The sequence below is a fragment of the Mugil cephalus genome, chromosome 12 (assembly GCF_022458985.1).
Source record: "Mugil cephalus isolate CIBA_MC_2020 chromosome 12, CIBA_Mcephalus_1.1, whole genome shotgun sequence".
NCBI lineage: Eukaryota > Metazoa > Chordata > Actinopteri > Mugiliformes > Mugilidae > Mugil > Mugil cephalus.
The window spans coordinates 27,301,294-27,315,249 of record NC_061781.1 but is presented as its reverse complement, the minus strand read 5'-3'; the positions used below and the strand labels follow the sequence as shown (position 1 = coordinate 27,315,249).

The 13,956-nt window shown below is 45.0% G+C and overlaps 1 protein-coding gene across 3 annotated transcripts in view; it reads left to right on the top strand.

Moving 5' to 3' along the window:
• ttn.2 (titin, tandem duplicate 2) overlaps positions 1-13,956 on the top strand; it is a 179,079-nt gene that overhangs the window by 48,584 nt on the left and 116,539 nt on the right. For all 3 annotated transcript variants that reach the window (XM_047601647.1, XM_047601646.1, XM_047601645.1), the window contains exons 45-61: positions 2,667-2,948; positions 3,784-4,062; positions 4,173-4,454; positions 4,566-4,844; positions 4,945-5,232; positions 5,858-6,136; positions 6,230-6,511; positions 6,799-7,077; positions 7,359-7,646; positions 8,571-8,858; positions 8,985-9,275; positions 9,456-9,743; positions 10,396-10,506; positions 10,828-11,113; positions 11,196-11,379; positions 11,460-11,543; positions 13,638-13,905. In XM_047601647.1, coding sequence (XP_047457603.1) covers positions 2,667-2,948; positions 3,784-4,062; positions 4,173-4,454; positions 4,566-4,844; positions 4,945-5,232; positions 5,858-6,136; positions 6,230-6,511; positions 6,799-7,077; positions 7,359-7,646; positions 8,571-8,858; positions 8,985-9,275; positions 9,456-9,743; positions 10,396-10,506; positions 10,828-11,113; positions 11,196-11,379; positions 11,460-11,543; positions 13,638-13,905 — 4,338 coding nt within the window. The remainder of the gene's footprint in view (positions 1-2,666; positions 2,949-3,783; positions 4,063-4,172; positions 4,455-4,565; positions 4,845-4,944; positions 5,233-5,857; positions 6,137-6,229; positions 6,512-6,798; positions 7,078-7,358; positions 7,647-8,570; positions 8,859-8,984; positions 9,276-9,455; positions 9,744-10,395; positions 10,507-10,827; positions 11,114-11,195; positions 11,380-11,459; positions 11,544-13,637; positions 13,906-13,956) is intronic.

The window sequence follows — 13,956 nt, the reverse complement described above, 5'->3', positions numbered from 1 at the left end:
AAACCATGTTTAAGTTATGTCTCCAGCCACCTGTTCTTCATTTTGACAGTTTAGTCTTTCCCTGTCGAACATCCAAACCACTCAAGACTAATTTGTGTAAAATCTTAGCAACATTTGGATGGAAACATACAAACAACATTTTCCCTTCCTTTTCTTTCTGCTGGTTCATCTGTTGTTGTATTTTATGTCTTAGTGCCCCCTAAATTCACTCGGACTCCGGCTCGTTTGTCTGTGGTACGTCCCAGTCAGAGTAAAGTGTTTGAGTGCCAAGTGATCGGCACACCTGAGATAGACATCTGCTGGTTCAAGGAGGGCTCGGAGATCAGCCCCAGCGATCGGCACAAGATGGCTTTTGTCAACTCTGTGGCAACTCTGGAAGTCTGCGGGGTTATTACCAAAGACAGTGGGCTTTACTACTGCGAGGCTCGCAATGAGGCCGGCAGTGAGAGCTGCAGCATGGAGCTCAAAGTTAAAGGTTTGTTTAGACAGGAGCAAGCCACTTCTCATTTAAAAAGGACACCTTTCAGAAACTAGTTTGACTGTAGATTGTAGATAATAATAATAATAATTTCTATTGTATCACCAACTATTTGAAGAAGGTTTAACTTTCCTCTCACCACAGAACCACCATCGTTTATCAGAGAATTGGCTCCAACTGATGTTGTGAAGGGCTCCAGTGCCTCTTTAGAGTGTCAGGTTTCTGGGACAGGTCCGTTTGAGATAACGTGGCACAAAGATGCGAAGGAACTCAAGCCCAGTGGTAAACATGTCTTCTCCCAGTTGAACGGCACCGTGGTTCTAGAGATGCACAAATGTGACGCTGTAGATGTCGGTGAATATCAGTGCACTGTTGCTAACGAGGTGGGAAGCTGCACCTGTAAGACAAAGCTAAGCCTCAAAGGTTGGTCCGATCAGAATCCTAATCCTCACTTTATCTTCTGAGGTGAAAACAGAGAGTTTAATGTTGTTGTTTCCTTCTAATAGAACCACCAACATTTACCAAGAGAATTGAGAATGCTGCCACTGTTCTGGGTAAAATGGCAGAGTTTCAGTGTGTTGTGAAGGGCTCGCCCACTCTCTCTGTACAGTGGAAAAAAGATGAGAACTGGATTTTGGAGGATCCAAAGATTGAGAGAACATTTGAGAACAATGTGGCGACTCTCAGGATTCCTGCCTGTGAGGTGACGCATGGTGGGAAATACACCTGCCAGGTGGTAAATGAGGCCGGGCAGGACAAGTGTTTTGCTTCCCTTACGGTGCAAGGTACCAACTAATGTGTTGTTCTCAACTAATGATGGCCAGCACTTATTGTAAAAATAAGTGCCTACCTTGACTAGAAACTTTAAAAATATTAAACTTTGCGTTGCAGAGCCTCCTCAGATCACAGAAAAACCTGAGGTGATAAAGGTTACAGTTGGAGATCCAGTAAGTCTGGACTGTAAGGTGACTGGATCCCCTGAGCTCAAAGTTAAATGGATTAAAGACGGCAGGGAGCTTCAATCCATCAGACGGCACAAGCTGGTGTTTGAGAACAACATCAGCAGTCTAAAGATTCAGGCAGCTCAGACAGAGGACGAAGGAGATTATGTCTTCGAGGTGGTGAACCACATCAGTTCCTGCACCTGTAAAGTCCGCGTGATCGTACTAGGTTGGTCTGACAAAACATAAATCTGCTATGGTGCATAATCACTGACAAATTCTAATTTCCTTCTTACTATTCTCTTGGTAACAGATCAAGTTATTGCCCCAAGCTTTATCAAACCTCTGACAGACATGCAAGAGATACTGGGCTCGTTTGTCCAGATATGTTGCAAAATATCCGGTTCCCTTCCCATCTCTGTGGAGTGGCAGAAAGATGGAATCAAAATCTCCAGCGGCGTCAAACACAAACTAATCCAGCAGGACAATTCTGTGTCCGTGGAAATCGAACAGTTGGAGAAATCAGACGAAGGATTGTACTCTTGTAAACTTACCAATGCAGCGGGAAGCTGTTCATGCAGTGGATCCGTCAAGGTCAAAGGTTAGACCGTGCTGTTCACGCTAACTGGTCATATTATCCTGAACCAAAGGTGAGTACCTCTTTAACCTGGTTCGTCTTCTTGTCTTCAGAACCTCCCATCTTTGTGACTAAGCCTGAGTCCCAGGCGGCTCTACCCAATGGCAATGTGCGCTTCAAAGGCTCATTTACAGGGACTCCTCCCTTCACCGTCCGATGGTTCAAAGATGACACTGAGCTCATGACTGGGCCCACGTGTTTCACAGGACTTGACGGGATGACTTGCTTCTTAGATCTCTATTCAGTGGCTGTCACTCAGAGCGGAATTTATTCTTGTCAAGTCAGCAATGACGCTGGTTCTGTACGCTGTAGTGCAGACCTGGCGGTCAAAGGTTGGATTTACTCTTTTAATTCAGTTCTTGTTTTTGATCATCCCACGTCTGCATCACTGACTAGGGAGTCTCTCAAGCTTTTCCATCGCTGCAGCTTTTTGTCCAGAAATGTTTGTTGCCTTTATGTTGCATCTCCATTTTCCATGTCCATCCTGTCTTCGCAACTAACCCCCCCATCACTGTCAGCTCACCTGCTCATCTCAACCATCTGCTTCTTACTTTTGTGTGCCTGTTTGCTTGCTTCCAGCTGATAACTTGTCTGTCTTTTGGCTTTCCAGAACCTCCTGAGTTTGTGCTGAAACTCCCTGCCGCTAAATTTGTGAAGCAGGGTGAGTCACTCCATCTGGAGTGCAAAGTCAGTGGCACAGCCCCCCTGAAAATGACCTGGTACAAACACGACACCAAGGTCATGGATGGGGGCAACTGCAGGACCTCATTTATTGACTCGGTGGCAGTGCTGGAGCTGCTCTCCACCAGCTTTGATGATGATGGAGTTTACACCTGTGAAGCTCAGAATGATGCTGGCAGTGTCAGCTGCAGCACCACACTTACTGTTAAAGGTCAGCTTCTCACTGACTTCATAAACATATTTTCTCTGATGCACTGCCTGTTCAGTGTGTTATTGAGGTCTTAGTTCTGCTGCTTAAAGCTGGTATCCGTAAATCACCACTTTTGGTTCCAACTACATCTCATCTCTGTCCTTGTTGTTGTTCCAACAACATAATACCTCACAACCTTGTCATATTAACTGTAGTCCAAATAACCTTTCTCAAAATCCCACCATGCTAGTTGTAGCTCCAACTAAATCCACAGCCACCCACCATCCTTGCTGTAACTAAGTCCTGATAACTCCTCTATCCATGTTTTACCCCCCCCCCCCCCCCCCCCCCCCACACACACACACACACCCCCACTACTACTACCACCACCACTAACTGTAACGTTACAATACAGAAATCTGCCTTTTTAGTTGTAGTCCCCGTTAACTCTGCCACCTTGGCATCTAAACACCCATAACTCTTTAATAGCTCCACCATCCTTCCACAACAAAAACACACATCCTCAACAAATTCCCCTAACAACTCTGTCCCTTTTAGTTGAACAACCTTAATCAGTTTTGCCACGTTAGCTGCATCTAAAATTAATAAATCTGGTCAGGAACCCAAACAAAACTCTGTATCTGTTTGGCCATCTTAGCTGTAATTCCAGCGGTAAAATTATTTGTAGTTCCGTTAACATAAACATCGCCATCTTAGCTGAGGTTAAACTCGGGGCCACATGAACACGTCATCCTAGTCCACCTTAATCCTGTGTTTACGGGTTTCAGCTTTAAGATCTAGTCTTGGACTATTTTCTCGTGCTTTCCTATTTAACAGTGTCCTGATCTTTTTATAGACCCACCATCTTTTGTCAAAGTACCTCAGCCCGTTGAAGGGCTGAAGGGTAAGGACGTGAGTTTGTACTGCGAGATAAGCGGTACAGCTCCGTTCCAGATCACCTGGTTCAAAGACAGGAAACCTCTGATGGAGAGCAGGAAGTATAAGATGGTGAGCGAGGGCAGCTCTGCTACGCTGCATGTCATTGGGATAGAGTCCTTGGACGCCGGCGAATATGAGTGCAAAGTGTCAAACAGTGTAGGAAGTGACACCTGCCAGACGTCACTTAAACTCAGAGGTCAGTAGAAATTGCGATAGTCTCAAATGAAAGTCAAAAGTAATAGATTTTCAGATTACTTTGTCACCATGCTGACTTTCCCTTTTGCGCTGTTTGTCTCCTCTCTTCAGAGCCGCCGTCGTTTGTGAAGAAACTGTCAAACATGACGGTGATACTGGGAGAGGAGGTGACCCTTGTGGCCACTGTAAAAGGCTCTGAACCCATTACTGTGTCCTGGGTTCAAGACAAGGATCACATTCTCAGGGACGGTGACAACAGGAAAATCACCTTTGAGAACAACCAGGTCGCACTTAAAGTCTTTAAAGCCGATGCAACCACGGCAGGCAAATACACCTGCCAACTCAGAAATGATGCTGGGAGTGTGGAGTGTTTCGCTAACTTGACTGTTCTAGGTTTGTAATCATATAATTCTCTCTTTCTCTTGAAGTTCTTGTTTTTACAGCCTTCCTCCCCCGGTCAGCTTTGAGTAAAATCACATTCTGCTCCTTCTCTGTTGTGTCCAGAACCTGCTAAGATCGTCGACAAGCCCGACGCTCTGAGCGTGGCGGCTGGCGACATGGCTGCCCTGGAGGTCAAAGTGTGCGGAACCCCAGAGCTCGTGCCCAAGTGGTTCAAAGACGGCGTTGAGTTGGCGTCTGGGAGGAAGTACAAGATCTCATTCTCCCGGATGATTTCCAGCCTGAACGTGCTCTCAGCTGAGAAAATGGACTCTGGAGAATACACGTTTGAAGTTATGAACGAAGTTGGGAAGGACCTGAGCAAAATTAACCTCACTGTCTTAGGTTGGTGTCTTCTTCCTACGTGGAGCTGGATGATAAGAACATCAATCAGATACTTTGTGCAACACCTTCACTGACTTGTGTTTTTCTCTCTCAACAACAGATAAGACGATTCCCCCAACTTTCTCACGGAAGTTGAAGGACTGTAACGCAGTGTTTGGAACAATGGGAGAGATGGAGTGCAAAGTGTCGGGTTCACCACCGTTCACCATCTCCTGGTATCACGATGAGCAGGAGATTCAGAGCGGACCCAATTATGAGATTTCCTTCAGCGACAACAACTGCATGCTCAGAGTGCCGACTCTGAAGCTATCGGACTCTGGAGTGTACAAATGTAAAGCTGTGAACAAGGCCGGATCCAGCGAGACCACAGCCTCCCTGGTCGTCAAAGGTCAGTCGGTTCTGAACAACATTGCTGCCGACATTTAATGTATTAAATGTGTAACTTACCTCACAACCATCAGGTGAATCCTTGGTTCTTCACATGACTGTTCGTGTTTGTTGTGAAGGTGTCAGGTTATGTGTTGGTGTGAAACTGTGGTTGATCAGCCCACAAAAACCGGCCAACCAAAGTAAATGAATCCTCAAAACAAGCTGAGAGCAACTGGATGTGCAGGGTACCAAGCATGCCGGTATGAAGCTTATGTAGTTCAGATTTGCCAAGTTTGGATCTGAAGTGTGGACTCTGGAGGATGATCATTCTATAATTTAAAGCCTGTGAAATGCATTCTGGGATACCAGGCTGAACCAAGTCCACAAAAGTTACCAAGAGACAAAACACATCAGGATATTTGAGCTGTACTTGGTCACATGGTTCTTTGAACTTGATCAGAACCTGAACAATAACAAAGAATGTCCATATTTTTGTAGGAAAGTTGTTGAAGTACAATAACATTTAGTTTTATTTTAATAATACACGTCACTGCTGGGAACATTGACTCTGTCTGGATTAGTTTTGTGTTTTTCTCCATTTGTCCACGAAGTCCATCCTGTTGAATGTCTTTGTTTACATCCAGAACCTCCATCTTTCGTGGTTCCACCTCAGCCACTGGAGGCCATGCCGGGCTCCAATGCGACCTTCTCAGCCATGGTCAAAGGCAGCGCCCCCCTCAAACTGAAGTGGTTCAGAGGAACTAAGGAGATCCTGTGTGGACATGGCTTTGATTTCTCTCTGAAGGATAACCAGGTTGTCTTGGAAATTTTCAACATTGACCGATCTCATGCTGGAGAATACACGTGTCAGATCATTAATGACGCAGGAAAGGAAAGCTGTCCAGTGAACCTCACCGTCAAAGGTGAGTCTGAAACTACATGTCGATCTGTCCACCACCACGTCCACATATTTTATATTTACAGACCAACAAGTGTTGTTTGTTCGTGTCTCTCAGAGCCGGCAGCCTTCTCCAAGAAGCTGAAGGATGTGTCCGTTGAGATGGGAAAACCATTGATGCTGGAGTGCGCTTACACTGGGACTCCCGAGATCAACGTGAGCTGGTTCAAAGACGGCCAGCAGATCTTTGCTTCATACAAATACAACATCACCACGACAGAAAGCTCCTGTATCCTGGAGTGTCTCAACACTGACGACAAGGAGGCAGCAGGACGATACAGCTGCCAGGTGTCCAATGACGCAGGAAAGGACACGTGTGAGGCTGAAGTGTCCATCCTTGGTTAGTGCAACATCTCTGATTTTAGTAACTCGAGTTGAATAAGATATTTAATCCTTCCACCCGATTCCCAGTACCAGCTAGCTACATCCAGCTTGTCAGGATTTCTGTTTCTGTCTCAATATTTCATCGAATCCAAAAAGCTGACAACCAAACTGATCTAGTTTTTATTATCTTCTGGGTCCTTTAGAGTCTATCTACTTGATTCTACATCAGCTATGAACCACATGGAGACTGGACTGATAGAATCTGATGCCTTCACTGATGTTCTCTGGTGTTTGTGTCCACAGAGCCACCATACTTTGTGGAATCACTGGAGCCCATGGAGGTGACGGCCGGTGACGCTGTGTGTCTGAAGTGTCAAGTTGCGGGAACTCCTGAGATCAAAGTGTCTTGGTTCAAGGCCGATGGCAAAGTCCGGTCCAGCCCCACCTGTAAGCTGGAGTATTCCAAGGGCATCGCTTGCTTGAAGCTCAGCAAAGCCACCAAGGCCGACGTCGGAGAGTACACCTGCAAGGCGGAGAACAGGATTGGCTCTGCCTCCTCCACCTGCAAACTCAGTGTTCAAGGTAGCACCTGGTTTCTGGGAAAATAACTTGTTGCTTACTGTAACACTTTTACAGATATGAGCCTCGTTCTGTTTCTTCTTATTCCAAGGAGCTTTTCTTAGAGCTGCTCTGATGGTTTCAGGCCGGGTTCAGCAAACCTTTAGATTTAAACTTTTGCGAATTCATGAATCTAAGTGATGCATAATATTTGTATTATGTGAACCAGAAACAGTTCAGTATAGTGGAGGTAGATGTATAAATCCAGAAGTAGAACTACTAATGTGATGTTCTGTCTTCTCCAGAGGCCAAGACGCCGCCGTCCTTCCCCAAGAAGATCACCAGCCTGCAGCAGACCGAGGGTCTGCCGATCCGCTTCGAGTGCCGCGTTGCCGGCTCTTCGCCCATCGAGGTGTCTTGGCTGAAGGACGGTGAGCCGCTGACACAGGGAGATGAGTTCTCCATGACCTACGACGATAACACGGCTGTGCTGCAAATCGGCCGCGGTGAGATGAGGCATTCTGGGGAGTACAGCTGCGTGGCCACCAACAGTGTGGGCTCGACGTCCTGCAGAGCCAAGCTCACCCTGCAAGGTCTGTCAGTCACAAACCGCTGTTTTCATGATGCTTTAACCTCAGGATGTTCAGGAACAGTCTCAGTCTGACTCCATGCTTCAGAATTTCTCAACTTTCTTCTGGTGACCTTTGAGTTTTACCCTTAAGTTGATTGTTGCCCTGAAGACAAAGGAGAAATATCCTGCACATTTAGCCTTTACTCTTCAGGTTCTTCACGCAGATCTTTTTACACAGCAGTGTACAGTTTACTTTATATTGTATACAGGTTGTTGACGCAGCCGTGCAGGCTATCTGAAAGCTCCTCTATCTTAACCTCACCAACAAAAGGCTTTTTACAAAGAACAAGTTGAGAAAAAATTAAGTCTGGACATTTGACATGATCATACTCAACTACAGTGTCTTAATGTCCTTCAGATGTTTCTACATTTCTTCATAAATATGTTTGAAATCTTCCTGTCCCACCAGTAGAAAAAGATAACAGTTAAAGAAGAACCATATGAATGTTTAGGAACAAGTCAAAGTCCTGACCTTCATCCAGTAGAAATGTTGTAGCATCAGCTGATGAGAGGAAACCACCAACATCTCACAACTGAACTGGTTCTGATCTGAATGGGATCAGATTAGACCCTGATCAGCTGTTACTACAAACATTTAATCTAGAAGACTCATAGACTCACACACTGGACACAAGGACTCAACAACATGATCAACACTGGACCAGTTTATTGAACCAGTATGATGCTTGGAAATTTGGGTGAAAATTTGTAATTTTTATAAAGAAATCTTTTAAGTGTCTCTGTGCTCTTTTAAAAGCACCACATGAATGTAAGTGAGGTCCCAACCCTGAGGTTGAGAAACTCTTTCTTAAAGTCCAGTTATTATTTCTTGGTGGATCTGTTCCGTGTTGTTGTCTCACCTTCTTCCTCCTTCGTCATCCTGCAGAGCCCAGATACCCTCCAGTCTTTGACAGGAAGTTGTCACCACAGGAGGTGACAGTGGGTGACAGCATCGAGCTAGAGTGTCACATGACCGGCTCCGCCCCCATTAAAGTCACATGGTCCAAAGACCATAAAGATATTCGCTCTGGGGGTAATTACAAGATCACCTGTGAGGAAAGCACCCCCCACCTGACCATTGTAAAGGCAGATAAGGCCGACACAGGGAGATACTTCTGCCATGCCTCTAATGACATGGGAAAGGATTCTTGTTCCTCTGATATCACTGTTAAAGGTATTTTACATCAGGCCACTTCACTTCAGCCCCCTCTTCTAAAAACACTGAAGCCCTTTGAGGGCGTTTCTTAGTGGAGAAACCTCACTGCATCTCCTCAACCAAAGTTTCTCCTCTTGTCTTCAGAGCGTAAAAATCCCCCTGTGTTCACTAAGAAGCCATCGGAGCGCATCGAGGACGTCGAGGGTAAACTGGTGAAGATCGAGGGCCGAGTCTCCGGCTCACAGCCGGTGTCGGTCACCTGGTTCAAGAATGAGCAGGAGATCTCCAGCTCCGATAAATACGACATCAGCTTCAAGAGCAATGTGGCCGTGCTGTGCATCAGGAGCAGTCAGGTGGCTGACAGCGGCAGCTATTCCTGCCGGGCCTCCAACGAGGCTGGGACAGTGTCCTGCTCTGTCACTGTGGGCATCTCAGGTGGGTTCACGTCAGGACGGGCTTCTTCTTAAAAATTCTCTTCAGGTACTGCACCGGCCTCCATCTTTATCTAGAAGCATCTCTGAAGGGATTCCTCTTTGGTGGAAACACTCTTCATATCTTTGTAGCTTCTTAGTTTCATCTTTGGATGTTTTTATCTAAACGCTGTCTCTCCTGCAGAAGCCAAGAAGCCGCCGGTGTTTGACGTCCCTCTCAAAGCAGTGACCGTGGACGAGGGAGACAAGCTGAGTCTCAAATGTCATGTCTGCGGCTCGGAGCCTCTGACCATCCAGTGGATGAAGGACAGGAAGGACCTGACGTCGGCCGGCAGCACCAAGATCAGCTTCTCTGACGGGACCGCCTGTCTGGAAATCAGCCCGGCCTCTAGACACGATGCCGGCGACTACCTGTGCAAGGCCACCAATGAGGCCGGCAGCGAGTTCTGCAAAGCCAAGGTCACCGTCAAAGGTAACAATTGGACTTTAGTCACATGTTTATTAACTGTCTGTTGAAGTTGAGTGTTTATGGAAAAAATGCTTAATTTATTTAAATGTAGGACTCTCGCTTTGTTTTGTTTTAACCCTCTGGAGTAGACCAGCTTGAGACGACGCACCATCAAGATACTTCTCACTGAGTCTCTGTTTCTAAACTTCAACTTATAAATCAGTATTTAAATAGTGCTGCTAGACCAAGTAAAACTAGACTGGTGAGTTTTTTTCCTGAGTGTTGTCGTCATGTTTAGTGCACGGAGGACAACGTTGAAAAGGAAAACGCTAGCAAGAGGAGAGAGCTAGCCAGCTTCAGATGATAGACAGGAAAAAACAAAACATGACAGACCTTTCCTGTTGGTGGGAAAATGCATCCATCAACCAATCAGGAAATGATGTGTCAATGGTTGGACACCTGATAGTTTTGGACATGGTCCTAAATAGTTTTAATGGAAATAGTTGTAAATAACTAAATGTGTTCATCAGCTTTAGAAATGTCTTTGGAAATGAAGTTCTAGAAATGGTTGGTTCAACATGTTTGCGCTTTTCCAGCTTGTTCCTACTGGATCTGATGGTTTTAGTCTGGTTTTAGGTGTGTGAATGAAAATGACCTGTTGTTGTTGTTGTTGCAGAGAAACCAGGAGCAGCTCCTCCTCCGGCTGAAGCTCCAGCCGCCGCTCCGAAAAAGAAACTGGACAATCTGTTCTTCATCGAGGAGCCCAAGACACAACACGTGACCGAGAGTGAGACACGCAACATACATACAACACAACTTGAATTTAAAAGTGTTTAGCTTTATGTTAGCATGTCCAAAGTTATGCTAGCTGGTTTGGAAACCAGACGTTTGTAACAAACTGCTTGGAGCTAACGGTTGGTGCTAATGTAGCCACCAGCTGCTAATAGTTATTGATATCATGGTTGCCACAGCTTTATGGTAGTTGTCCTCTGGTGGTTTTGTAAACCTCATAAATGAAAGCTGAGATTCCCTCGAAGGCGGCAAACACCTTCTACCGTCTTTCAACAAGCTCCAGAGTAAATGTTTCCTTACTCATGTTGCTCCACAGAGGGAACCGCCACCTTCATCGCCAAGGTGGGCGGCGACCCCATCCCCAACGTGAAGTGGATGAAGGGCAAGTGGCGGCAGATCAACCAGGGTGGCCGGATCTCCATCGAACAGAAGGGTCAGGAGGCCAAACTAGAGATCAGGGATGTGACCAAGTCGGACTCAGGTCAGTACCGATGCGTGGCCTCCAATAAGCATGGAGAGATCGAGTGCAGCGCTGACATGCAAGTGGAGGAAAAGAAGGAGGCGGCGATGCTGGAAGGAGACCTTCGAGCCAAACTGAAGAAGTGAGTCAAAGCGTTCTTTATCCACCTCTCTCATGGTTTAAATCCTAAAGTGCTCATGACGTCTGGTTTGTCTGGTTGTCAGGACACCATCGAAGCAGAAGAGTCCTCAGCAGGAGAAGGACATCGACATCGTTGAGCTGCTGAGAAACGTTGACCCCAAAGAGTATGAGAAATACGCCCGGATGTACGGTATCACTGACTACCGAGGCCTGCTACAGGCCATCGAGCAGCTCAAGAAGGAGAAAGCAGAAGAAAGTGGAAGACCGGTAACGTCCTCCTCCGTCCTCCGTCTGACTGGTTTGTGTCTGTGACGTCTGAACTCATGAGTTCTGTTGTCTCGTGACAGGAAATGGAACGTGGAGACAGAGAGTCTGATGAAGACATGGCTCGACTGGTGGCCGACCTGCAGAAGAGGATGGAGCGAACCGAGGTCAGGATATGTTCACTTTAGTCATGTGACTGTGACGCCGGATAGTTTCTTTGAGATAGTCCTGATGGGACCTTTAAACCACACAATCATCATTGTTTCCTCATATGATTTTTGTTTTGGATCCTGTTTGATTCATCAAGCATTTAAAACAATTTATTTTTCATTTGCAGTTGATTGTAAATCAAACATTTCAATCACTTCAGTTTGTTTGATTTTATTTTTTATTTTGACTTGGAGTAGAAAAAAAGAGCAGTTTCTGTTCAGATACAGATGGACTGATAAATATATATTCTATAGGTTATGATGGTCATTTAAAATTTATATAAATGTCTAAAAGCTGGATTAACACTAAATACTCCTGAAAACTTCATGTTGGTGGCCATTTTGAAATGGCTGCCAAAAGCTAGTGGCTGCAGTGCCTGGATAAATCCACCAGAGGGCAAACGACCCCTGATTATCATCAGAATAAAAAAAAAATAAAAAATATTTATCCCCGAAGGGCAATTAGGAGGTCAAAGAGCGGTGCATAAAATAAGAGAAGGAGAATAAAATAACAAAAAGAAAAAAAAGTTGCAAAAGTGGGCAAAAAACAGCATATTATGTAGAATGGCCGGCCTGCTGCCCGTAACAGGAGAGAGATGAATTGTGGAAAATAACATCAAGACCAATATGTAAAAAACTGTAAAACAGCAGATAAAGTATGACAAATAAATAAAGTGAGGCGTGGTTAAAAAATAAAATGAAAAGTGACATAGTAGTATTGCACAAGAGGACATGTGATATTGCACTTGAGTGTAACACAGGACTTAAGTTATTGTGACTGTCGTATAGTTCTTAGAGTTCAGGATTCAAGATTCAGTTTAATTGTCACATGCTCAGGGTAGAAACACGTTTCCCTGTAAAATGAAATTCTTCTTTTTTTGTCGTCCACCCAAATACCAACAATATAAAAAATGAAAGAAAAAAACTTTTTTAAAAAAAAGATATAAAGATCACTAGTGCAAAATATTGATGTGCAAATGAGAATGTAAACAGAAACTGAACAAGTGAACAGTGGCATGAAGTAGTCTCTCCTAGACTCCTGTCAGCTGTTCTGGAGTCTGACAGCGGTGGGAAGGAGCAGAGGTCTCTGAGACTCAACAACCAAATGAAACATTTCTCTAGAGGGTTGGGTATAAAAGCTTTTGAAATATGATTTACTTAGCATGCATGATTTGACACCTTTAGATCTCCTTAAGAATAAATGGGAGACAGACTTAGGTGAATCAGTTTCGGATGATAATTGGCACAAAATAATCCAAAGAATTTTCTCCTCCTCCATATGTCTCAGACATGCAGTTGTCCAATTCCAACATAGATTCCACATGTGATCAATGCAGACAGGCTCCAGCTACTCTGTTGCTCAGGTTTTGGACATGCCCATCTCTGTATTTGAGACCTTTGGTAAGATATTAGGAAGAGTAGTGAGACCATCTCCTCTTGTTGCCCTGTTTGGGGTGACCCCAGAGGATGACCCTTTTATATGGTGGGAAATCAGCATGATGACCTTTTCTACTCTCCTGGCCAGGAGATAAATATTGTTTAAATGGAAAGATCGTATTACACCGATGTACAGTCATAGGATCAGGGAAGTCATGTGCTATCTTAAATTAGAAAAGATTAGATATACTGTCAGGGGAGCGACAAAGAAGTTTTCCAGAATTTGTCAACCTTTTTTGACCTTTGTTGAGGATATGGATGCTGACAGCGTTGCTATGTAACTTTTATCTGTGGTTTTGTTTCTCTTGCTCTTTTTCTTTTATGGTGGTCTGACTCAGTGTGTATTATATATGTTCTCTGCCTGGTACTGGGTGGGGCTGGGACGGGGATGTTGTATTTGTTCCTTTAGTGTTATTATGTTTGTTCGTATTTTTTTTTTATTATCTGTAAGCCCCTCTAGGACACTGTCTACTATTTGAAAATTCTAATAAAAAAACCTTGATCAAAATAAATAAATAAATAAATAAATAAAAGCTTTTGAGAACAACTGATTATAATTCATAGATTATTGCTTCTCTCATAATGTTAACCGGCTGGTTGTTGTTTCTGCTGCAGCCCGTCACCGTGCTGAAGGACATCTCCAATCAGTCCGTCTTCACCAACAAGGAGGCCGTGTTCGAATGTGAGGTCAAGATCAACTACCCAGAGATCACCCTGTCCTGGTACAAGGGAACCCAGAAACTGGACACTGGCGACAAGTATGACATCAGCATCAGTGGCGACCGCCACCTGCTCCGCATCAAGAAGTGTGAGCTGTCCGACCAGGGCAACTACCGAGTAGTCTGTGGGCCCCACATCTCCAGCGCCAAGCTCGCCGTCATGGGTCAGTACCAGGACTCTACCCCTAAGGCCTGCTGCAGTCCTTCAGTCCAGT